General features: G+C 36.0%; 1 protein-coding gene across 2 annotated transcripts; it reads left to right on the forward strand.

Moving 5' to 3' along the window:
• The first annotated feature begins 432 nt into the window (after window positions 1-432).
• On the forward strand, window positions 433-27,744 carry senju (UDP-galactose transporter senju). Of its 2 annotated transcripts, none has more exons than XM_083122499.1 (6): window positions 433-766; window positions 9,994-10,111; window positions 14,457-14,503; window positions 16,962-17,101; window positions 18,198-18,374; window positions 20,428-27,744. In XM_083122499.1, the coding sequence occupies exons 1-6, from the start codon at window positions 616-618 to the stop codon at window positions 20,914-20,916; spliced, it is 1,122 nt and encodes a 373-aa protein (XP_082978625.1). In that variant the 5' UTR covers window positions 433-615; the 3' UTR covers window positions 20,917-27,744. The 2 variants fall into 2 exon arrangements, with proteins under 2 accessions (XP_082978625.1, XP_082978626.1); XM_083122500.1 differs by lacking the exon at window positions 433-766 and adding an exon at window positions 945-1,076.

Genomic DNA, 27,744 nt, shown 5'->3' on the forward strand with positions numbered 1-27,744 from the left:
AAAACATTGAAATTTTGGGGTGGCGAGAGCCCCCTTGTTCCCATCAGGTTACACTTATGATGGGGACATAAATATGGCCGATCCCGGTCCCGACTTTTCGGGATCCTGCGCACCTCTAATGAAAATAGATGGACAATTTGCCTACTATTATCTTTGCCGTTGGCTGTACATATTGTGGTGTAAGTTGTCATTACCAAATGTTTCTTGGGAGTTCGTTCTAGTTCCCCGAACTACGTAAAAGAAAGCAGTTTTGCACTCCAAATGTGGTGTGTTCAGTGTTTTCGGAAGGTGTGTGTGTGTGTGGGTGGAGGGTTACGTATATTTTTTTTTTTTAGTAACTGATCTGTCTGCTCAACGAGCGAAAATCTTGCTCAGCGAGCGTCAGATACTTGACGGGGCCCAGCACGGTAGGCTCCCCCCCCCCCCCCAGTCTTCAAATAAATCACAGATAAATCACACAGCAAATCAAGTCCCCAGGATAGAAGAAAAGGAAAAAAGGGGGCGTGCGTCTATTGTTTATTCGCGCAACGTTGTGCTTGTGATGAAGAAATGATAAATATACAGGACGAAGTGTCAAGCCTTTACACGTACATTTTTCAATATCCAATGTAACAAATGAAAATTACGATATGTCGTTGTAATATTATGGAGATTATTCGTCAATTGAAATCATACACGATGGGTAGCATTAATTGGTCAGAATTGTTTCTTACAAAATGGGATGTTGTGATTTTTGTTACGTACATGGTTCTATTCATTAATCAAGGTTAGTGACGTGTTACTGTGATTGCATTTTATTGATAGCATCACCCGTGCAATGAACGTTATATACACAAAGCTATTCAAGACAAATTGTTCGGGTTGCCTACTGCGTTCCGATTTTTTTTTCTTGTCTTTGATTCTTATAGTCTCTGTTCATGTTGGTTCTTTCGTAATTTTTGGTTTATTCATTTATACATTCTTCTTGTCGCTGTTATCGAACCGGCGAAAATGGAAGCATTATATTCAGGGTCATATTACCCTGTTTTTGCTTTTTAACTCGAAAATATTCCAGACAACACATATTTCCTACTATGGTAAAACAAATCCATATATTTATTCCAGTTGATAATCATCATTAATTAAATTAACGTGGAGGTAATATTTTTTTGGTAAGACTCTAGTTTACGTCCTTTTCCTAAGGAATACGTGTCATATATCGTTGGAAAGGTTATTTTATAAGGAATTCAACTAAGTACATCCCAAGGCGAGGAAAAATTTCCTGGAGGAGAAAATCGAGAAAAAACCGATGTTGTCCGGATATGCGTGATTGAACGTACTGAGGACATTTTTCGATGATGAAGCACATATTTAGGGGTGAAATGAGTGCTAATGGAACCTAACCTAACCTCGTTCCCGTGAATGGTTACTGACAAAGTGTAAAAAGAGAAACTTACTTACCCTACGGATGCCGCAGCGTCAGCTGTCTGCTAGCACGGTTTTGTAAATGAGCAAGAAGGAGTGCGCAAGAAAGACGTAAACTAGAGTCTAGCCATTTTTTTTGATGATTAGGTAGTAGTATAAGAATATATTTTCACAGGCAAACCTGTGAATATATTTTTTCGGTTTTTGTTTGTTTAGATTTTATGTAAGTGCTATGGAGTGTAAATGGCCGTATTTTCTGAGATTTTTTCTATTTTTTATTGTCAGTGATGTTTCATGGAATGTAGATTTTGTGTAAATATTAAATGTTATGGGTAATTATGTGATATAGCCCGAACACCTCTCACTCATTTATTTAGTTCATTTTAGCATTGATACTTACCTTTTCTGCATTGCGGAAGATTCTCTGAGGTGAAGTTATGCCTTTTTCCATAAAATAGTGTCAACTTTTCATATTACGAGTCATTATTTGCCTTCCTTATTCCGCTTGGTTAACAGACAATATGATGTGCACTCGTCATGGATCGTCGTGCTTGTGTTTTGTCGTTTTGGAGTGGGTATGCAGTGTTTCAACTATCTTAACTGAAAAATACCTACTTTCGTGTTCATTATGTCATCACAAACCATTGATGGATAGCCCCACATAAAAAAAAAGACGTTTGGAAACACTGGTGAGACCGTGTGAGTTTCGACGCTCGCACCATCTGCAGGTACATAATGGAAACAATGGCAAAATGTTGTCGCTTTACAGAAAATGCAAATTACTTACATAAAAAGTTATTATTTCTTGTTCCGCAGCATTCTATGGTGAAGTTTTCAGTTTCCACGAAAAAAAATACCTCGAAGGATTTCGACAATGCTACAGAAACTGATTTCAGTAAGTAGTTTCTCCTGTAAATTTGAAGAAATCTGTTCGGGCTATATCACATATTTACCTTCCTAAGGATTCTTCAAGGTGCCATTTCATTTTTTTCACTGAAATAATTATATTTTCGACGTATGAAGTAAGTTTTGTTAGTTTCTTTTCCCTTCCGTAACACGCTAAATGGCGGTCACAGTTTCACAGTTGGCATGCATTGTTTCCACCCCACTCCACCAGAAAATACCTACGTAGCCCCACAAACCATTGACGCATAGCCCCACAAACCATATCCGGTAAGGTTAGGTTAGGTAGGGTCACGTATAGATTACAATAGTTAAAAATTGGTTTCGAAATAAATATGTTTAGCCCCACACATCATTGTCGCATAGCCCCACGAACCATTGACATAGCCCCACAAACCATTTGCGGAAACGTACGTTCTTCAGTTACAAAACGTGTGTTTGGAAACACTGACTGGGATTACGTCATCACACACAGGCTACATCCACCTGGAAGTAAATGGATGCAAAAGCTTTCGTGCATCGGTCACATATTTATATCGAAAAATAGATGATTTACCGGCAAAATTGTATGAACGATACGAGAAAACACTTCCCCGAACTTCCACAATTCTAAAGAAACTGCATTCGGTAAGTAATTTCTCCTGTAAATTTGAAGAAATGCGTTTCGGGGATACTTAAATTTTACCACGTAAATTTGTGGAACACTGTGTGACCCTTGGAGTCACAGCACACCATGCTTACCACTCTGCCACAGTGGTCGGAGAAATGCTGTTGTAGCATTAGATGTGACCACCAAAGATAGGGTAGTATTGCAGCTAGAACTAAATGTACAATTGTACAGTTGCAACTTAATGGTCCAGAGTAATAGAAAAAAAAATAACTCACTGATAGATATCTTCCCCAATCTGACAATCAGCAATACAGTCACTGACAGACAAAAGCTGTCACACATCATACAGCTGGTATTTATTGTTTACATCAAATTCTCAGGAATATTCAAATAGTAATATGTTCCACAAGTTAACAATGTTTTCAAATTTCCTTTCAATTTCTTATACCAGGACCATTGAACAGCCATGATAATTGTATGTTTAGAAATACATTTTGGCATGTTCTTTATTTCAATAGCTAATCATTGCTGATAGGTATAATTTAATTTACACATATATTAGAGTTAACCAAAAAACGAGACATCTTCACATCACAACTGCAAGAAGTGTGGACAAGGATTAAAAATAATGTACTGTCCCGACTAACTTGGTATAGTAGGTCTTGTAGCTTTGCATCAATGGTTATAAAACTGGAACTACTCAAGACTGCAGACTTCCGGAGCCTGCCTCACTCCTAGAGTTGGAAGTGGTGGAAAGAAAGAACGGCTTTTTTGGAGAAAAAAAATAGCGGAGTTTTTTCGTGGCTTTTTTGGTTGGGCTTTTTTCAGAAAATGTGTCAGAAATCAATGAAAATACAGGAGTTGGCAGTAGTTTTCCTGTTCAATGGTTTTCGTTTATCTATCTACTATAAAATAGACACTCATTTCTAAATACACGTATAAAATACGTTGGAATCTGTAGATAGGTGGCATGTCCATTTTTTGGGCACTCTGCTTTACATTGTTCAATATGTCCAAATAGACATATGCATCCATGATACCATCAATAAACTGGATGGTACCAACACCTTTGGACGACATACAGCCCCGTGTTTAACTGTTGGAACTGTGTTAATGTGATCATTGTCTTTATTTGATTTTCTCCAGACCCTATTTATCCCATCTGACCCGTATATATTAATCTTGGACTTGTCTGACCATATGACACTATCCCAAAATTCCTGGTCCTTCTGGATGTGCTCTTTTGCGAATGAAAGTCTATTCCTGCGATTCACCTAATTTACATATGGCCTCTTTCGTGGTATTCTGTTTGATCGGACATCATCTTGCCAGCAACATTTTCTACTAACGGTCGTAACTGATGAACACTTAGTCGGGGGTTTTCTCACACTCTTTTTAAAATGAAGCGTTCATCACGTTTATTCGACCGTCTCTCTTTTGGTTTTCTTTGCACATTCTGTGTTGAACCTTCCTCTCTTAATTTGTTTACTATGTATTGAACTGTGGAGTGTGATTTATTGACTGTTTGTCCAATTTTTCTTAACGAATAACCTCTAAGGGCCAAATCTATAATAACATCCTTCAGATCGGAACTAAGTTCCTTCACCTTGCCCATTTCCCATAGATAGACGATAGGCCTACAACAATACCTATGCCAACATTCCGCTTGATGGGGAGCGTGCCTGCATGTTCAAACTTGTTACGAAGTTGCAAACTGCACGAAATCGCCCGAATATGGGTGATTCCTCTATGTGAGGAAGGTTGAAACTCTTGCCTGTACTAATAACAATGTTGCATGAAACAGCGTGTTTTTTCTCATTTCACACAAATTATGTGCTCTGTTTATACACTTTGAACATACATTGTTATTGAAATTTGTTGGTGAAACCTTCATTAACATTAATTTCCAGGTACATATGAAAATGATTATACAGGGTGGGTCAAAAGTCGCAATACACCTAAATAAAAGAAGCCACTGTGGGGATAGGTGTCAGTGAGTGTTGGATATGCGTGTTGGGGGTGGGGGAAAACTTTATGATGAGGTTGATCTTGACGGCCGCCATCTTGAAGTCCGCCATCTTGGATTCAACTTCATTTTTTTTAAATGGGAAGGGGGTCGTGTGACATAATTTTAGGCTAGAATTTTGTCAGGAATTAAATGGTGTTGTCCATTTTGACGTATCTTTATTCGTGTAGGAGTTACAAAGGTTTCTTTTTTCAAGTTTTGAAAAGTGGCACATTTTACATGATGTGTTCGATGTGGCCTCCTTCATGCTGGACAGTCATTTCCATTCTCTTCTGCCACTCCGTATGCACACGTAACAGGACATCTGGTGTAATAGCCACACATGCATCAATGATCCGCTGTTCCAGGTGGCGAAGATCATTGATTTTGACCGCTTACACCATGGCTTTGAGGTGGCCCCATAGGTAAAAGTCCAGGGGAGTGAGATCGGGGGATCTTGCAGGCCACTCCACTGGACCTCAACGGCCAATCCAGCGCTGTGGAAACTGTTCGTTGCGTAATCCACTTTCCTGCAGACCGTAGTGAGGTGGTGCCCCGTCGTGCTGAAACCATAAGGGGAAGTCACCATCCTCCGTCGCTACGGATGGGAACACCAGCTCCTCCAACATCTCTTTGTAGCTGTCGGCATTCAAATTGTTGTGGATGAACACATGACCAATGACCCGTGTTCCCCAGATCCCGCACCACACCATGACTTTGGTATGTCCAACCATCTTGGATGGATCAGTCCAATGTGGATTACTGTCTGACCAATAACGCAGGTTCTGCTTGTTAACCTCCCCGTTAACGTAAAAGTTAGCTTCGTCCGTAAAGAGCAAATTCTGGGCGAACTGTGGGTTATCTGCAAGTTGTGCTGTTGCCCATTCCGCAAACTGAAGCCGGCGGTCAGGATCGTCTTCAGAAAGGTGGTGTAATAACTGCAGCTTGAATGGATGAATGGATCCGGCGTATGGAGCATCTGCCAACACCAGTCACATGAGACATGCTACGCACACTCCTTGTGGGACTGAGGGCGAAGCTACCTAACACGGCGATGGTTGTCGCCTCATCTGTTGATGAACGTGGCCTCCCAGACCGTGGCGTATCTTTCACACTCCCTGTGGCAGTGAACCGGGACAGCAGTGATGCAACTGTGGCGTGGGAAATTGGATGTCGGTCTGGATGGCGAGCGTTGAAATCAGCTGCAATGCTGCGAGAACTTCTTTCCCCTGATATTAGGATGATCTCAACCCATTCAGCGTCGCTTAGTTTCATGTTGTCCTGTCAACCTGCAACGAAGAGAAAACCTTTGTAACTCCTACACGAATAAATATGCGTCAAAATGGACAACACCATTTAATTCCTGACAAAATTCTAGCCTAAAATTATGTCACACGACCCCCTTCCCATTTAAAAAAATGAAGTTGAATCCAAGATGGCGGCCATCAAGATCAACCTCATCATAAAGTTTTCCCCCACCCCCCAACACGCATATCCAACACTCACCGACACCTATCCCCACAGTGGCTTCTTTTATTTAGGTGTATTGCAACTTTTGACCCACCCTGTATTTACTAGAGTGCACGTCAAATCTCCTGCATATGGCCTTGAACAGCTGAACAGCACCAGCAAATCACAGACGTGCGGCGTTGCCTAGTTCCGTGACAAGGCGTTTTGCTCAAACACACTGTCTCTTTTCCGTGTGAGATTTCGACATGGCACTGCTGCAGTGCGCTGCTATTGGCTATCGCCATATGCAGGAGATTTGACATTATTTCCTCGGAAATTCTATGTGTATGAATAACAATGTTACGTACTGTACCTATGTAGTATAAACATATTCACATAACTAGAGTAGTTTTGTATGTGTTTTTAATAGAACCTAGTAGTATGGTGATTTCCAATGTTTGAAATTGTTACACCAACACATGCATGAAGCAAAAAAAAAAATACTGCTCCAGCTCTACCTTTTGAAAATCTAGTATCAAATCTCTTTACATTAAATTTTGTGTTCAGTAAAATATATTTGTATTCTGGCTTTCCAGTACATTATGTGTAATAAGGTTAAATGCTACTAAACCTGGTCAGTGAGCAACTAGTGATGTATTTTGGCTTCTTGTTGCAGTGGTTCTCAACCTTCGTCAGACCACAGCCCAGTAAATTTATTTCTTACAAGTCGGTGCTCTGATCTCAACAATTTCACTCTTAAATACATTTCTGACCTTTAAAGATTATATGGAAATTAATATGCACCCTTAATTAATATTATTATATAAACTATGACACAATCATATGTAAATGGTTCAATTATGTATCTAGACTTGCTGTCAAATATAAAATTAGATCTAAATTCGTCTTCAACCCCTGGGTACAATGGACCTTTTGCGGCTCGGCTGTTGAGACACTGGCACTAAAACTGAGGCAGAAGCAACTAAGGCTGGCTGAAAATTAAAAAAAAAAAATCTATAAGAAATCTGGACTGGGCGTACAGTTTGAAATGAGAATTGAAGCACTCTGCCTCAACTGAGGATTGAACCTCAGACCCGTTCTTGTTACAAGGTAACAGCATTACTTTATTCCGCTCCATGATTATAAAAGGAACTTTCTATCAAAGAGCTGGCCTTTTTCCAACAACTGTACTTGCAATTTGTTCTCTGTGATTTACAGGTTAAATTAAATCTTAATTTCTAATGAAATAGCTAACAATCTTGTTAAGTATAGAGAACATTCAGACTGGGGGGTGTCACATTGAAGTGACAAGCGACATGAGCCCCTTCAGTCTATAAGCAAGCATCAGCCACAAATGCACATACAAGATCGATGCGTGCCATTGAAGGAGCTTTCAGACTAAAGTCACAGATGACAAGCAACACAGTCTCCTTCAGTATAAAGCAATACATTCACCGTGCATGCAAAAACAACAGACCTAAGCGGCACGATGCACGCCATTGAGAAAACAGTCTAGTCCGAGCAACATGCAAGTGACATGTTTAGCTCGTCGTTGCATTTCGGTTCAAAAGGTTGAATGGATTACTGAGGGTCTGCTTCCAAGTGACCACTTGTTGCTTCGGTCTGAAAGTTCCCTCAGGAAACAGTAAGGGCCAAGTGACAGTTGCAGCTTATGTTGCTTTGGTTCGAAAGGTAGCATTTACTTCTAAGGGTTGGTTTCCAAGAGCCACTTGTCGCTTCCGTCTCAGTGCTCCGTTAAACAGGATATATATACACACATTCTGCATATGTGTTGTGAACAGTAAAGATTTTTAATTGTCCTGAAACATCAATAATTTTGAAATTAACATTTCTTTCATATTTTATGACATCTACATTTAAATTGAGACACAAATATGTAAAAGCTTGTTTTAAGTCCATTTCATGGTCAGATGTGTTCATCAGGACAATATGTTTAGTTTTAACCCTAGCTTACCCATGCCGTACAAGAAACTTGCATACCATTTTTTTTTTATTACCAACCAATTGTACACTGTCACTGGCATGAGTGTCATGTATGGGACACATTTAAAGTTAGCACCTGTTATGCCCACCAAGTGCATTTTGCCTCCTAATTACAATACATTTATGTTTTTATGAACAAAAGTTATACAGAAATATTGGGAACATCCTAGGGAACAGTGTAATTTATTTTCAAAGAGTTGAAAATTTTTTTAAAAAATGAGGTGGTGGGCCTGCAAGACCTCGATGAGCTAGGGTTAAAAAAAATGTGTGTGAACCACTATACAATATGTGTCCACTGGGATTGGCCAATACCCGTCTCTTGGCTGCTACATCATGTAAATTTTTTTAGCTAGTTGTAAGATATGTTACTACAAACCTGTAAACTCATAACAGTAACTTCAAAAGAAATAGGTTAGCTGTAATTGGTAAAAAGCCAAAATTTCCAGTTTTTTTCCCAAAGAAGCCAGCTTTTTTGCAACTCTACTCTCTCCACGTCAAATTCATTTATTTATGGAAGCACAATATTGAAATTCTTGTCCCCCCATAAAAATGTCACTGTTATTTTCGTAGGTTTCATTAAAATATTTCATAGTTCAAGAGGGGTGGGGCATGGTCCAAAACCAAAACTGCATCTGACGCTTTTGCCTAGTGTGTTCTTCCAGGAGGTAGAATGAATGGTTTCAGCAGATTCATAATCATAATCTTGATTCACAAGGCCAGTTGTTTTACTTCAATTTGTGCATTGTGTTAGAACTTAAGGAATGTAGCATTGTTCTGTGTCAATTTGAAAGCTTGAATGAATGAAGTAACAATACTGTAGAATACTAAACAAAGAAGAAAGCAAAACTTATCATAAAACAAGTAATTTATAGTTTGGGCAGGTTAGCTTTTGTAGGAGGGATGAAAAGGAATTGCCGCTATCTTGTTCTAAATTTTAGCTCTGCGGTACACATAGTATCACAGGCTTTGAAGGAGGATACTGAAATTTCCTTCCCCTGAACATTTTTCAAATACCACACTGGTTTCACTCCATGTTGCAATCATCTACCATTGATTTTTTATGCGTCCCAATTTTTTTATTGAAGAATGGGTGTTTAGATGTAATTTGAATAAAATTTTGATGCACAGAAACATATTTTTATTTAGTTATTGTCAGATTAGGCAAATTCAATAAATCTAACAATTTTGGAGCATGCAGGGTGAAATTTTTCTTATCATTTAAAATAATATATATTTAATGTGGCACAAATAAGAGAATACTAATTATACACATTGCATTGCGTCAGCCTTAAATGTCCCCGCCTCGAATATAAGTAAAAATGAGGGAGATTTCATTGTGAAAAACTATGTAATTTTATGTAAATAAAGTTTAGATAGATACTTATTTTATATATTTATTTATGTATATTTAGTTGCAGGAAATGAGATATAATAATTCTAACCTTTCAAAATTGAAGTCTAAATATCTATAGGATCATACCATCTACCAGGTGAAAATTAAAGAATGTCTGGTTTTGTGTTCAGGGTTTCAAATTACTTTCATACAATTGCTGCATTGTTCCACAAATTGTTCGTTTGTGAGGATGTTCACTCAACTTTTGCACTTACATGTTTCCAGGTGTTTTGGTGACCGCTTCTCAAAGCTCAGGAAATGCCTATTCATACAATACTGTGACAGTTGTATTAATGACAGAAGTTGTAAAGTTGCTTGCTGCTGCTACTATATTTCTCAAGGAGTAAGTAAATAAATGAAAGTTCAATTTTATGTGAAAATTGTAATTTTTGTTGTTTATCTGCCAAATGAACATTTTTTTTAAAATTTTTTATCCTATGATAACTACAGCATGGATTTATAGGCATTAGATGTATGTAGCCACGAAAAATGATGAAAACAGGCAGTGAACATGAATGTGTTGTTATGATTATTAGTGTTTTACACATTTATTAACATGAATTTTTTTTGTATTGTATTTTTCATATTTTTGCATTGCTTTTCTGTTACTTTTGCCAAGTTACCATGATGATGACGATGAATGGTGGTTTGATGAAATTGATGAAGGGACACTCAAAAAAGAAGAGATTATCGTGTACATTGTAGGGATGGCCGAACGGATACGGATCCGAAAAATCCGGATCCATTCGGATCCGGATCCGGATCCAAAAATTTTGGATCCGGGTCTGAAAGTTTCGGATCTGGATCCGAGAGTTTCATATCTCAATCCCATTATAATATTACCACACCTTAAAAGGTATTATGATCTTTGATTACAAAGAAATTTTTCATTAGTTAGTCCTACAAGAATTTTTTTCAAGTGTTGTTCCTAAAATACTTTGCTACGCATCGGCTAACACACTCGTGCACAAAAAAATCTTACTTGTTTAACATAAAATGTCAGAGGTGATTTTGTAAACGCCATTGAAACGAATATGTATTCATTCCAATGTATTGGAAATGAAAACACACATAAATGTGAGACATTCCATTCCAGGATGAAACCTTTAACACATATAACAAGATAGTAATGTTATACAAAAATTATACAATTGTTCTACAGTTACAGTTTTACAAATTAAAATAGAACATTATAATATATGCAGTGTTATATAATTACAAAGTGTAAGACTAACAAGGGAGGTTATCTAAGGGTCCCCCTCCAATTTCCATGAAACTTGGCAGGCGTATAGTGGGGCCCAAATGAAGAAATACGTGTTTTTTTGTTTCAGCTAAATGTCAAGATGAAAACAAATTGAAGTGAGGATCTGGCCCCTGTGTCCCTCCGATTTCCATGAAACTTGGCAGGTGTATAGTGGGGCCCAACGGAAGAAATACGTGTTTTTTCATTTCAGCTAAAAACGGTTTTAGGGGGGCAAAACCCCCTCAAATGTCAAGATGAGGACAAATTGATGTGAGGATCTGACCCCTGTGTCCCCCTCCAATTTCCATTATACTTGGCAGGTGTGTGTATAAACGGGCCCAAATGAAGAAATACGTGTTTGTTTTGTTTCGGCTAAAAAACTGTTTTAGGGGGCAACCCCCCTCAAATGTCAATATGAGGACAAATTTAAGTGTGCATTTGACCTATGTGTCCCCCTCCGATTTCCATGAAACTTGGCATGGTGTATAGTGGGGCCCAAAGGAAGAAATACGTGTTTTTTTTGTTTCAGCTAAAAAAAACGGAAAACGGTTTTACAAGGCAAAACCCACTCAATTGTCAAGATGAGGACAAATTGAAGTGGGGATCTGACCCCTGTGTCCCCCTCCAATTTTCATGAAACTTCGCAGGTGTATAGAGGGGCCCAAAGGAAGAAATACGTGTTTTTTTGTTTCGGCTAAAAAACTTTTTTAGGGGGCAAAACCAGTCTCAAATTTCAAGATGAGGACAAATTGACGTGGGGATCATCTGACCCCTGTGTCCCCATCCGATTTCCATGAAATTTGACAGGTGTATAGAGAGGCCCTATGCCCCCTGTTTCTTCCTATGCCATATTTAGTATGGTTTCGGGGTCAGATCCCCACTTCAATTTCTCCTCATCTTGACATTTGAGGGGGGGACCTCTATACACCTGCCAAGTTTCATGCAAATCGGAGGGGGAGACTTAGACCTCCCTTGTATTAATTAATTTCAAATCGCGCACGTGCACACACTATATATATATATATATTAGCGGGTAACAATATGTTATAAGCACATTCTTACTTTCCCAAGAAGCGCATGTGGGATGGCAAAACGGATCCGAAAGTTCTGGATCTGGATCCAAAAATACCGGATCCGGATCCGAAAGTTCTGGATCCAGATCCGGATCCGGATCTGAAAATTCCGGATCCGAAACATTTTAGGATCCGGATCCCAAGGATCCGGAACCAACCGGATGTACTGGCCATCCCTAGTACATTGTGCTGTTGAGATACCCAATGTAGAGAAGGAAAGTAAGACTAAGTAAAAAATACCAAAAGTAATGCATTTTTATGAAAGATCATTTAAAATAGGCACTAAACATCAAAATGGGCATTATAATAATGTGTCATCAGGTTTGAAACAAAACTAAATGAATTTACAAGTTGGTGGTGATGTGACTAGGGATGGCCAAACGGATCCGGATCCATTTGGATCCAGATCCAGATCTAAAAGTTATGGATCTGGATCCGGGTCTGAAAGTTTCGGATCCGAAAGTTCCGGATCTGGATCCAGATCCGAGAGTTTCGTATCTCAATCCCATTATAATATTACCACACCTTAAAAGGTATTATGATCTTCGAATACAAAGAAATTTTTCATTAGTTAGTCCTACAAGAATTTTTTTCAAGTGTTGTTCCTAAAATACTTTGCTACGCATCGGTTAACACACTCGTGCACAAAAATAATCTTACTTGTTTAACATAAAATGTCAGAGATGATTTTGTAAATGCCATTGAAACGAATATGTATTCATTCGAATGTATTGGAAATGAAAACACACATAAATGTGAGACATTCCTTCCAGGATGAAACCTTTAACACATATAACAAGATAGAAATGTTATACAAAAATTATACAATTGTTCTACAGTTACAGTTTTACAAATTAAAATAAAACATTATAATATATGCAGTGTTATATAATTACAAAGTGTAAGACTAACAAGGGAGGTTATCTAAGTGTCTCCCTCCGATTTCCATGAAACTTGGCAGGTGTATAGTGGGCCCAATGGAAGAAATAAGTGTTTTTTTGTTTCGGCTAAAAATCTGTTCTAGGGGGCAACCTCCCCTCAAATGTCAAAATGAGGACAAATTGAAGTGGGGATCTGACCCCTGTGTTCCCCTCCGATTTCCATGAAACGTGGCAGGTGTATAGAAGGGTCAAAAGGAAGAAATACGTGTTTTTTTGTTTCAGCTAAAAAGTGTTTTAGGGGGCAATATCCCCTCAAATGTCAAGATGAGGACAAATTGAAATAAGAATCTGACCCTCGTGTCCCCCTCCGATTTTCATGAAACTTCGCAGGTGTATTGATGGGCCCAAAGGAAGAAATACATGTTTTTTTGTTTCGGCTAAAAAACTGTTTTAGGGGGCAAAACCTGCCTCAAATGTCAAGATGACAAATTGACGTGGGGATCATCTGACTCCTGTGTTCCCCTCCGATTTGCATGAAATTTGACAGGTGTATAGAGAGGCCCTATGCCTCCTGTTTCTTCCTATGCCATATTTACGTGGTTTCGGGGTCAGATCCCCACTTCAATTTCTCCTCATCTTGACATTTGAGGGGGGGCCTCTATACACCTGCCAAGTTTCATGGAAATCGGAGGGGGAGACTTAGACCTCCCTTGTAAGTGTATTAATTAATTACAAATCGCGCACGCGCACTATATATATATATATGTATATTAGCAGGTAACAATATGTTATAAGCACATCCTTACTTTCCAAAGAAGCGCATGTGGGATGGCAAAATGGATCCGGATCCAAAAGTACCGGATCCGGATCTGAAAATTCCGGATCCGAAAAATTTTAGGATCCGGATTTTGGATCTGCCAGGATCCATATCTGGCCATCCCTAAATTTGACTGGCTGAGAATATGGATTTGCCGAAATTGTTGAGAATATACGAGGACTATTCAGTGAGTAACTTGTTAGGTCATTTTTTAAAAAATGGCATACAACTTCCAACTGTGACTGGAGACTACTTTTCATCATAGTTGCTAGCAGAATGGAGACAGGGAACAAGCTTTTGTGTACTGTCATTATAGAAGTCTGCCACCTGTGCAGTTTAGATACCCTGTGGCCACAAAACCCTAATGACTGTACTTGGTGTAATATGTCTTGAATTAACTTTACTATGTATATTAACGGAAGTTGTTAGAGGATACTGAAGAATAAAAGGAGCAGATGAACAGCTATGTAATAGTTGTCAGGCAGACCTACAAGAAATTAGGTGTGTTGTAGAGGAAGTAAGGTTATGTATTAATGAATATTGTTTTACTTGTTTAACCTAAGATGAAAGGGACTTGCAGTAAGTTTTGTAAAATGGCAATAAATAGGCCATCAGATGCTTAGTAGTTAAACAGGCATTTACATGTATGAGTAAAAATATCTTCTTTCTTTCAGTGACACATTAGGAAATTTACTAAAGGAAATAGGAAAAAATAAGAAAGGTACAGTATACATTTTAATTGCATATTGTGAGAATTGAAAATTGTTAATCATTCTTAACATACATGTGCATAACTTTTAGGGATAAGTGCATTTTGCACTTCAGGATTTCACCAATCAAATGTAGACTTGTGTGGCTTGTCATGCTGCTGCAATGTGAGGCATTGCTGTTGATTGGTTCAATCTCAGGTGGCACGTGTCACATGTTGCTTCATTATGAAAAATGGCATGAGCTATTTGGTGAACCCTTGTTCCACTTCAATTAGATAACCACATGGTAAGTCTCGAGACACTCTTAGATTCAAAACTAGCAATATTAGTCAGTAATTTTGATATCGAAATTGGAAGGTTGTTAGTTTACATTTACACAATTTCAGAGCATGAGTTTTGTGTAAGGCACAACATGTATTATACAGCATACCTCCAAATGACTCAAAGTAGCAATACTCTGCTAAAAGATATGTCTGCTTATGATTTGGCTTACACAGGAGATGTACTACATCAGAAATCCAAGAAAAAATGCATGCTTTACCAGGACTTGAACCCAAGTTTCTAACATATTGTGCCGTTGCTCTACCAACTGAGCTACGAAGCCAGTCCTTGTTTCGTCTGATTTTTTGCTTCTGCTGTTTTACCTATGTGGAATTGTTTCTGTCCGTGTTACTTTAATTCTAGAAAGCTAACCATTCGTCTGCTGGACTACAGATTTATTTAGAATTAAAACACAGTATAAATTTTTCAAAACATATTTTATTTACTACAAAAGTTAGTATTTACTTACAGAGATATAAATAGCATGCAGGAATACAAGATTACATTTTTATTAGTCTTGTGTACATTCAAAACAACACTTTGACTGTTGTTCATCATACATAGCTTTGGAGCAATTGCAGCAGAAGAATTTGGTCATCCTCTGCTTGCTTGAGGGGCAGCATGCACAAATCTTCCTTCCTGGTTGTTTTTGAGCAACTGCATTAGTTTTATGCATTTCCACATTCAGGATGTTAGCAAAATCTTGCGAAGTTGTCATGGAAGTTTTGGTGTACGTAGAGATTGACGTTCCATCCTCCAGGCCACACAAAATTAGAAACAGTTGAAAACACACTGAAGGAATGCTTGTAAAAGGACACCGATACTTCCCCGTCAGTCTCTCTGACCCAAATGAAGCTAGACGGTGTGGGGAGCAGAAAAGTTAATTGGAAGGGGGTGAAGCAACAAAATGGCCCCACATGCATAGTCTGCAAGATGGTGCATTAGCTTTGTTAGGTTAACACGATCTATTACCTCTGAAACAGTCATGACTTCTAGGGTGCCTAGGTTGTCCCAGTGTGGAGCAGTATTACCTTATAATTGGCACACGCAGGAGTGCCCATGTTGATTGGGTTTGAGTAGTGAAGCATTTACAAGCACTGCTGATGTGCCTTTGTATCTATAAGAAATTATTTGGGTAAATATGCGATAACGCTCGGACACCTTTCACTCATTTATTTCCTTAATTTTACCACTGGTACTCACCTATTTTGCCTTGCAGAACATTCTTTAAGGTGAAGTTATGCCTTTTTCCATTAAATACTGTCAACTTTTCATACTACGATTGATTATTTGTCTTACTTGTTCCGCTTCTGTAATAGACAATATGGCATGCCCTCGTAATGGATCATCGCGCGTCATGACGTGCCAGCTTGTGTTTTGTCGATTTTCAGTGCACAAGCAGTGTTTCAAACCTTCTTGACGGAAAGTTACGTGCTATTTCGATTTTTTTTTTCTTGTTTACCTCCACAAACCATGCACGTTAGCCCCAAAAACCATCCACGGGTAGCCCCACAAAACATTGATGTTAGCCCCAAAATCCATCCATGGGTAGCCCCACAAACCATTGACGTTAGCCCCAAAAACCATCCACGGATAGCCCCACAAACCATTCACACAAGATTAGGTTGGGTTCCATTAGCACTCATTTCACCCCTAAATTCATCGAAAAAAGAAAGCACAGTGAACATAGTTAAAAATATAAATTTTCATAGAAAGAAGGCATGTTTGGAAACACTGCAGGGATCGCGTGACTTTCAACGCTCTCGCCATCTGCATGCACACAATGGAAACAATGGCATAATGTGGCAGGCAATGCCAATTTCTTACGTAAAAAGTGATTAATTCTTGTTCGGCAGCATTAAACCACGAAGTTTTTACTTTCCGTGAAAGAAAATACCTCCAAGAACGTCCAGAATGCTAAAGAAACTCATTTCAGTAAGTACTTTCTCCTGTAAATTTGAAGAAATCCGTCCGGGCGATATCGCATATTTACCATTATTTGTTTACAGAAATTTGTGAAAATATTCAAAACTTGATTTCTGTTTGAAAATGCATTGAGTGGGCACAGGTTGAAAATAGTTTAGACAATTTGCATCATTCCTCTTATATACTGTAACAATTGTTCATTGATTTGTATTTCTTTTCCAGTGCTGTTCCTGTATTTTGTTCCTGCATTTCTGTATTGCCTGTATAATAATTTGGCATTTGTCAACCTATCAGCATTTGACCCTACAACATATTTTTTGTTGCTACAGTTCCGAGTTGTTTTGACTGGCGTTGCATTTCAGGTGAGTATTATGTATACCTGCATGGTCCATTATTGTAAGATAACACTCACTTATAGATCTGCATACACATTTTATTATTTTCAGATATGGACTTGGCTGATACCAGTGGTATTGGTCTCACTGATACCGGCTGACACTTTTCTGGAATCTGGATGTCTCTTAGAGTACACAAAAATGCATTTTGCATAATTTTTACTATTTTTGAAATAGCAATTTTGGGAGAAATTGATTTTGTAATTAAATGAATATCTTTCTGAAATTGTGAAAATTCTGAAGCAAAATTGGGGTTTGAGGGTTGACTTGTGAAAGGCAGCCAAGCTTCAACCTGAAATGTTGGAGGCCAAGGAGGTTCTGGTGTCTGGGTCTACAGTCCTTACAATCCTTTGTAGGGCTGTGCTTTCTCCTTATGTGTGCTGAGTGACCTATTACAGCCACAGCTTTTAATGTGGGTAAGGAGATTTTAGTCCTCATGTTGATTTTAGATATGGTAAAAAGCTTGGCCCTATATATTGTGATGGGGGCAAATAGCCTAAGTGGATGCACTAAACATATTTATTTCAATCAATCTAAAGCAAATTCTGGTCGGTTGATATGATATGCGATAACTATATCAACCGAAAACTTGTACATTAAAATTTATAAATATTTTCAAGTATTGATATAGGTAGGAATCAATAAGAGTATTAGTGTCTGCACAAAGTGTTTTCGGTTGAGCCCTGATATTAACCGTAATGTTAACATAAATTGTACAAAGCTCCAGATGCAATTTGCTACTGAGAATTCTAGTGTTAAGATTTCTTGAAGGCAAGTGTGGCTATCCCATCTGCTTCAGCAGCAGGTCTGGTGGGGCGAGTCCTGTATTAGATTATTTCTAGTAATGTGGCCAACAGCCTGAAACTCAAGGGTTTATTTTCCCATATTGTATAAGTGTAGTTCCTTTGTCCCATCCCTAAAATCAAAAGAAAACAATGTCTACGATTGCCCCCACCACCCCAATAATTTTGAGCCATGCCTTGAATTGGGATACTTATTTTATTTCTCCCCCTTATACATTGTTCATATTTCCATGTACTTAGATTTCATCTTTGTTTTCCAGTTTGTTTTTAAGAAGAAACTTAGTCCAAAGCAATGGGTGTCATTGATTATTCTTACGGTTGGCTGCATAATCAAGCAGTTGCCTGCTGACACTTCATCTTCCAGCAAATCAGATTCAACCGAGAAAAGTTACACTGGGGTTCATATGAGTTTTAACATCTTACTGCTACTTTTTCAGGTAAGCATATGAAATACACATACTAACATTTTCATGCATTTGGCATGTACTTTTACTTTTGAAAGCTTCCATTGCATCATGAGACTTCCTCAGGGGGCCAGACAAGATTTGGGCTAAACATTGTAAATAGGTAAAGATTGCGTAGAAAGTTTAGAATGTGGTGAAAAAAGTTAAGGTATATGAACATGGAAGAAATATCATCATGACGAGGTAGCTGCTATTTTATTTTTATCGTTCCTGTCTACGTTTTAAACTTTTTAAACATTCTCTCTACCTTTTGACCACTTTTTACCTCAAATCTTGTGTGTCCTCCTAAAGATGCCACATGGCATGTTGAAAGCTTGAGAAAGTAAAGATATGCGCTAAAAGTGAATATTACCTGTGTGAAGTATATGAAATGTTATTGGTATTAGCTCAGTCCTATTGCAAATTGAAAATAATGCTAATGCATGTGGAACTCTGCGTTATTCATAGATGTCCACAGTACAAAAAGTACGTAATTTTTAAAAAGTCACTCTACATCATGAAACATGGAAAAAACATGACCTGGCAGCAGTTACTCTTTCTTCAAATTTCTTCTCAAGGAATGGATTTGATCACATTGCATAATGATTCGTTCACTTCAGGATTGCATTTGTTTATCTTTTATATGGTTATTATGCTTTCTCTTTTTTCATTCTTTCATTGCTTCTCTCTTTTCTTCTTTCTTCAATCATTCGGGCCTCTCCGATGGCCCGTGGTAGCATAGTGGTAGTGTTGTTGCCTTGCACTCAAGGGGTCCAGGGTGCAAGGTGGTTCAGATCACACTTTAAACTGTAAGTCCAGTCCCGATTAGCCTTACTGTGCATAAAGTGGACTTAAAACCAAAACTCAAACTCTTTAATTATTGTTTCTTCCTTTGTGATTATGTCAATGTTGTTCATAACTACTCTATCTTCTTTCTTCACAGTCTTTATATCTTCTACTACTTTTATGTTACCTAATTTTTATTTTTTCTTTATTCTTCAAAAAAATTCAGTTTTATGTATCAAGTCAAAAGCTTGATTCATAAAACTGAAATATAGAATTTCTTGAGAATTTAAATATTGTATTTAATTGTATTGAATTTGTAGCTCTTGAAACTGATGTGGCATCAAAATGTAGAGAAAATATAGAATGCTAAGTGGTGTGTAAATCACTGTTCACAAAATAACTACTGTTTTTACCTGTATAATTGCTAAGAATTGCAGACTAAAATTGGTAAATGCTGTAAGTGCCACAATAATTCAAACACCGTTTTCCACGTTAAACTGTGCAAGGTTTATAATGTGGTAAAGGTGAAAAGTGGCTGGTAGCCATATAAGTAGTTCAAAGGGCGTGTAAAGAGGTCACTAGTGTGAATGTTCTTACGGACTGATTTTGCGGAACGATGCGATTTCCCAACACTTTTGCTTTTGGCACTTACAACGGTTACCACTTTCAGTCCTCAATTTTCACTGTATATTCATAGCACAAGCATGGTTGAATTCTCTTCTTGAAATATATAATAATTCCACATATGTTTTGTGAAAAAATACTTCATTCACTACTAATTTTGGTGACAGAGTGTCACTGAAATCATTAGGCGAGAAAAGTAATGTTTCACAAGAGATACACGGAATTGTGATGTACCTGCGTAAGAAGAAAATTTAAATTTTGTTCATAATGTGAATAAATAGTCAGAATTTTGAAGCAGACGCTGCCAAAACAGTTTTTTCAAAAAAAAATTCTGATGCTTCAAAAATACAAACTAAAGGTTAAAAGATTAAAAATCAGTAACTTACGTGTGTGAGCATGAGATTATTCAAACTACATTTCGAAGGTTTTACTACCTCCTTCTTCAGTAGTAGTTTGAATAATCTCATGCTCACACACGTAAGTTACTGATTTTTAATCTTTTAACCTTTAGTTTGTATTTAATTGTGAGCAATCAGCACATTATCAGCATGCTTCAAAAATATTTATTTTATGGTTATGTTATTCCTATTTAAAAAATATTTGTATCATGCTATTATCATATATGTTACTGTTGTAGGCTATGTGTTCAGTGTTTGCTGGCGTGTACAATGAGTATCTATTGAAACAAGATGGCGCCGACATCCACATAATGGTGCAGAATGTTTTCATGTACCTCGATTCGATTGTATGCAACGTTGGGGTTCTGCTGGCCAAGGGGGAGCTGATAAGTGCCTTCTCCTACTACAGCCTTAGCAATGTTATACAACCAAAGGTAATTGTGATAATGATCAATAACGCTGGGATTGGAATTATAACTAGCCTCTTCCTCAGAAGTATGAACTCCGTACTGAAAACATTTGCGAGTGCGCTGGAGTTAATGTTTACTGCTGTTGTCTGTTGGATGCTCTTTGGTATTCCTATTTATGTAAATACTGTTATTGCTATTGCTATTGTTTCCTATGCTGTGTTTCTCTATTCGCAAAATCCTGTTGTGAATAGACTAAAGCAAGATCATGCTAGAGAAGGCGAAGAGGAGGATGAGAAGAAATTGGTGGAGTCAGTCTAAATGGAAGAAATCTTATTTTAAAAGACAGAAAAAAATGCTTTAGAATAGACGCACAATTATTTTGCAGTATTGTTTGATTGTATAGTTAATTATTTATTTTATGTGTGTTTATCTGTATATATTGTATTTACAATGGTTAATAGCAGTGTGGTGAGCTCTGTTTCAAGATCTGTGGAACAATCATTCCATTTTGTAAGTTCCAACCTGAGTTTATTTTGGTTTTAACTATCAAAAATCTGTTACCTAAGTTGGCTAGTACTTTAATGACTCGAAAGTACTTAATAGTTTAAAATATGAATTTATATTGAAGTTGTACTTTTCTCTGTCTGTCAGCATGTAAAATATATTCAATTTCCCACGTTTCACCTCATGGCATGGTGCTATATGCACAGGGAACTTTACCTTTTTTATGTTTCACAATGCAATAATTAAGAAACTTAGTATAATATCTAGAAATGGTGTTAGAAATCTAGAAAACTATGTTATAGTTTTGACATTAGCAACATTGAAATTATGTATCTGCAAGTGACATTTGAAGAAATTATGCTTCAAGCTATATTTTTGTAAGTTTTAATTTTGTGCACTCTCAACTATTACATAGAATTTGAAAACTGCATGACAAACTACCAACATTTTTTACTTTGATTAATTTGTGCAGGATGTACATTTGACAATCAACATAATATGCAGATATATTCAGTTCAGAAATTATTAGTTAAATTACTAGTTTACAATAATATTCTTTCTTTGTCCTTTTTGATTATACATAATGATAAACTATGTAGTTGATAATATCCTCAACATGGGATATAAAATGCTCAAGTACAGTAATTCGTGTTGGTAGGGTTGTGTGAAATAATTTTGTGTACTTAAAAGTAGGTACTGAATTAACAGATCAGATACTTAAGTAGTTTTTATTTTTAAAGCTCTTTAGTCAATCCAAGTAGAAAAAATGTTTTGGGGTGATCTTCCAAATTAGATTGGAGTTTATGTTCTACATTTCGAGACATGACACAACTATCAACTTTATTTGATTTATGATGAGAGCTATGTTAGTTCTTGATACATTGAACGTAATTCCCCATCTAGCCTGAATGATCATGTGAGAACATCTGTTTGAGTTGTATTTTTCTGTGGGTGTTCTCTCTTAGCATTGGTATCACCAAAAATTTTCCTAGGGAGGTTTGGTCATATATATAAAATTCATGGACTAATAATATAATTATAGTTTCAACAGTCATAAAGAATCATTAATAACAACTATATTAGAAATTAATAACAACTATTATTACAATATATCAGGGAAGACTTTTTTTTTTTACTTACACCAGATGAGACAACGATTTTATTTATTTTTCTTCAGGTTTCAGATGATTAATGCACTGAAATACATAATCATTCTAATTAAAAAAAAAAAAAAATACCCAGTCTCAGCCAAGGAAAGTTTTTGAAGTTTAGGTGATTTTTTTTTTTGTTTGAGGAGTTTATGAAAATTGGAAAGAGCTCTTATGTAACCATTTATTTTATGATATAAGTGGTGCAAGTTCCTAACTGCATTTGCATTTTACACTCCACTTTTCAAAGTAATACATTTTCCCCTCAGTTATTCTACTAAAATTCTAAGTAACTGATGTATATTGCTTTTATTGACTGTCATAAATATGAAGTCGCTTGCCATTTTCTATAATCAAATTAATGATTATCAATTGCAAAGGAGGGCCATCAGACCATTTTGATCTTTTGTGTCCATGACTCTTTTTCCTTGCATACTGATGTCCCCTGACCCCATGCCACACTCTTGCCTGTATGCCATTAATCAAATTTTTATACCATTCGTTATTTACCATGACGTGCTTCTTCTTTGCTTATTTTTACCTGAATCTCATTTTAATTGTAATGATGGTATGCATTTCGTATTTCTGTGTTCATTTTCATTTCACTATTAAATGACAGATTCGAAAAGCAAATAAATAATACCTTCCTGATTATGTCAGAAGAGTTGTCAACAGAGTTGTCAATTACTTGGTTATACTCTGTCTGCTTCATTGGCAAATTGTTGATGGGATACCATGGCATGGCTCATTGGCGTAGTAATGTATGGGCTTAATGGGCCAGGGCCCCTCCCAAAATTGGGTCAAATTACACTGCTCTGCAATGAAGTGAAAGTAGTCATTTATTTTCGATATGGGGTGATGAGTTTGCAAATGAGATTCTGACAATTGCATGCCAATCTATTCTTGCTTGCTTTCATGCCGTGCAAGAGACTTGCCGAAATGTTATATTGCATGTTTTATGTGTAGGAAGTTTTGTTTTTGCAATTGTGATGATAAAGAATGTTACTTGTTGCCAGAATGTGTTTACAAGTGGATATAATGACATATTATACATTTTTCATTCATTCATACTAAGTTGCAAAATAATGCAAATTTAGCATCTTACGTGATTATTGTAAATGTTGCAGAATAACTGTAAAGACCATAAATTTTCTCCCCTGCGAGTTTGATGTGTTCGATAACATTTTGGCAAAAGTAATATCTTATGAATTTAGCTGTTACAATTTATATAAATAATGATAGATACATTGTAAGTTGTTACTTCAATACAATTTTTCCCTAACAACTGCCAATACATTTTATCAAAGGTTGGGCACCACCTAAAAAATCTTGGCTATGCAGTTTACAGGCAGTTCCTAAGAAATGTTTAAGCAAAATGGAATAGTTGTTCTACAGAAAAAACTGCTACAATGAAATTGCAGTGCACTGATTTCAATGTATTTTGAGTTAGTGTACTAGTAATTATAAACTGAACCAGTTTACTAGTAATTATAAACTGAATCAGTTGTGATAATTATTGTATTCCTAATCTTTACATGTGCACACTGAATTGCAGGAAGGAGAATATTGTAGTTACCATTCTGTCATATTTTGTGTGAGTTTTGACAATTGCTTTTATTATATTTATTTATTAATTATGCTATTACATTAGTTTAGTATTGTAAAAGTTGACAGTATAATTTTGCCCTGAAACTTTATAAATGGAGTGTGAGCCAGTGACCTAGGTGTATTACATTATCTCTTTACATTGCACCTTAATAGACCTGTATTAATTTGAGGGTCATCACAGTGACCCAATGTTTGAGCAAGCCTCGTATTTCCATCAGGCACTTCCTTTTTTCACCTGGTTGCTCAAGTCACCTCATCAGAAACATCCTGAATGTTACTGAATTATTTTCCAATGGAGTGATTCCTTCACTTTTGGGAACAAGTCAAAGTCTGGTGGACCCATGTCAGGACTGTAGGGTGGGTGAGGAAGTAAGTAGATCCCATTCATACTTTCCCCGAAACTGAAGAAATCAATTTGTGTGAAACAATGAATGTGTCATTTGGGAGTACAAGATTTACCAGTACATTGAGGGGGGTGTGATAAAGAAAAACTGAAGATAACTTTGAAGGCTTGTAAATTAATTTTGTAAAATTATTTGTTTTTTGAAAAAGAAAGATACAATGTGCAAAACTTTTGATATGGTCCTCATATGAAGTAATTATGAAACTGAATAACATGTTTTTTTGTGAGTGCTTGACTTGCAGTAGGTGCTCGTAAAATCAATTCTAGTGTTTTGTATGCCTAGTCAGAGTTTTGTTATATGATATTTAAAAAGTTTTCTCTAATAGAAAATAATGTATTTTTAGTTTCAGGTATTTCCTATGTTCTCTGGCATTGTTACTCTTCATATGTTAATTTGTTCATAATTGTGTGTATATTCGTATAGATACACATATAAAATATGCATTACTTGTGCATTACAAAGAAACACCAAATTACAAGACTTTAAGTATACATAAAACTATTTCAATGTGTAGTTTTGTTTTTGCTTCTTAAAGTTTTAATCAAAACAAAAGTCATGTTTTTGAAGTATTGCATTTTAAACTAATGGTTTTGTATTCTTCCTACTTTTGTCTAATGTTACTTAATACCAGGTCAAAATTATTCAGTCTTGAACAGTGTGTTATGATTAATAATTTTATTTGATGTTTTGATATTCAGCTAAAGAATTTGGTACAAGATGCATTTTAATTTTCACAGTACATTTTTTTTCTTTGGTTGAGTTCAGGTGTGTAAATGTGCATTACTTGTGTATTACAAAGAAACACCTTGAAAAATATGTACAAATGAAATTATAAACCATTAAAAATCTTGTATATTATTAAGATTGGGTATGTACTTCATTGATTTTTATAAAATAAGAAAATATGAATGAATAAGTATAATATTGGTACACTGTACAGTTTTATGTGCAACATTCCTTATGGATATCAATCCATAGTTTTGTGTAATTAAAGGTGTATATGAATATATATGCATTTGAGTAATATGGATGTAAGAAATATCTTAACTTATATAAGTACAAAGAGAGAGGTTTGCTTTTTAACAATGATTTTTACTAATATACAAACAAATCTTTGGAAAGCTGTAATGGAAAATGTTTTATTAATACAGTTCCTTAGTTTTTTTTTTGTATATTCGTATTGCTTGCGTTGTTGAATTATTTCCCTCGTAGTTTATGGTTCTTAGAAGTACATAAAGACAATTTCTGATGTAACATTTCTGGAGATCACACACACTCTTCATCAGACATTTAATTTTAGTTTATACCAAAAATTGTGTTCATGCACTTGTGAGAACTGTAAACTACAAGGTGAATAGTTTTTATTTTTTTGTTATTTTTCATGTTTGCTTGTACCTCCAATTTTCTATTCTTGGATGTTATGTCTTCTTTTATAATATACCTGCAATTCATTTTCAGAATAGAGTGGAGTTGCATTTTTTTTTTTGGGTTAGGTTATTTATCCACTGACTTGTGACAAATGTGTAACAAACATTTTGCTAGGGCTGACCCGATACCAATATTGGCTGATACCAGCAGCAATAGTATCTGAAAACTATCAGTTGGGAGTTATTCAGTGATAATGGCCAATACTTTTCTGGTGTTTGGCTTTTGAACTTATACAAATTCAAAATATCCAAGAAAATATGCAAATTTCAAAGTTTTCAATTACTTGGCAGTAGTATTATATGAAATAAAATTGCTTTTGTGATTAAATAAGAGCTATTTTAAAATTCCAATGAAAGCAAAACTCTAGGCAGTGGAATGTTTATGTATTAATATTAATGAATATTTTTAATTATAATTTTCAAGTATCTGTATGGTATTGGTGGAAATTGTTAAGGGTATTGGCATTAGTTCAAAGTGGTATTGGGTCACCTTACGTTTCACTGTATGTAATTTTTAAAAAGTTTAGAGACAAAGTTGCACAATACTTATGAAGGTATGGTAGTGTAATTAAATTTATCTTTTTTTACGTGAATAATTTTAGATTTATTTAATTTTTATTTCATGCAAGAAATATTCAATGCATTTAGTCTAAAATTTTGTTGTGGTAATTACATTGACTTGTCAAAAAGAATGGTATGTGTTAAATACTAAAACAGGAAGAATTTGGTATGCTTTAGATAGTGTTTAATATTTTTAATGTTATTTCCAAAAATTATCATGCTTGAATTTAAAAAGACTTGAATTATTGTATTCTAACATTTATGTTTAGTAGAAACCATGTGTAATAACTTTATTTACATGTGAAAGATGCCAGATTTAATTAACGCAAAACTTTAGATTATGATGAGTGCTTACAAAATTACCTTTAGTTCTTTGAATATGTACAGTCACTGGGAAGAAAAATGGGACACCTATATCCTGAAATTCTCGCTTCCCTGCCAGGCATTATGTGTGTTGCCTAACTCTACGGTGGTGGTACAACTTGTTATTGTAAATTTGCTATTGAAATCCATTTATTGCCATAGAGTTAGGCAACACACACATAACGCCTTGCAGGGAAGTGAGTATTTCAGGATATAGGTGTCTCATTTTTATTGTTGATGACTGTACTTAAGTTCACAGAAATAAACATTACTTATTTTATTTTGCCTAATATCTGTTAATTTGAAATGTAAATGAAGCTAAATGTGAATGACACATTATCATTTGCTGGCAAATATGATTTGTTTACAAATGTGAAAGGAAAGTGCGAAGGCGAAAGCATGAAGTAATTGAGTGATGTAGGTATACCTTAAAACATATTGAATTGCGTATTTCTAGATAAATTATTTTGTTTTTGCTTTATAAAAGACGTGATAGTGTTGGTGAGTGGGTTGTCTCTTTATCTTAATCCAAACTGTTGGTGCTTGGTTGCAAATGTATTCTAGTCAAGTTGTTGGTGTTAGTTTTACTATTTCTCTATGGTAAAAGGGGAAAAGGAATGATGTGTATTAACTAGGGCTGATGTGATACAAATATCAATGTATTGTTATCGATATCATAAAGTATTTCAGGTGTGTGGGCATCTTATGTAGTCTGCAAGAATGCTGTGCAGCACTTTTGTGGAATTTAAACATCCTGAAAATTATGCAAAATTCATAATCTTCAAAATTTTTGCAACAATGTTGTTGGGAGAAGAATTGATTATCTGATGTGAAATTATGAACATTTCAAACCAAAACTTTGGTAGATTGATATGGTATAGTTCTGTCGGAATTTTACAGATATATTCTGAACTACTTTCAATTGTTACAATTTTCAGGTAACGTCGCGAATCGTTAAAAGTATCGGCATTGGTATAATTAGTATTGGTTCAGCCTACCATAAATACCAAAGAATTGTGACAACAGGGATGAATAGTATTTCCAACTGTTGTGAAATTTCATAGCTTTTGTTGTGTACATGTAATGAAGTTTGAGAAATAAAAGGAGTTCCTTTTCATGAAAAAGATGTAT

The sequence above is a fragment of the Lepisma saccharinum genome, chromosome 5 (genome assembly GCF_977018435.1).
Source record: "Lepisma saccharinum chromosome 5, izLepSacc3.1, whole genome shotgun sequence".
Taxonomy (NCBI): Eukaryota; Metazoa; Arthropoda; class Insecta; order Zygentoma; family Lepismatidae; genus Lepisma; species Lepisma saccharinum.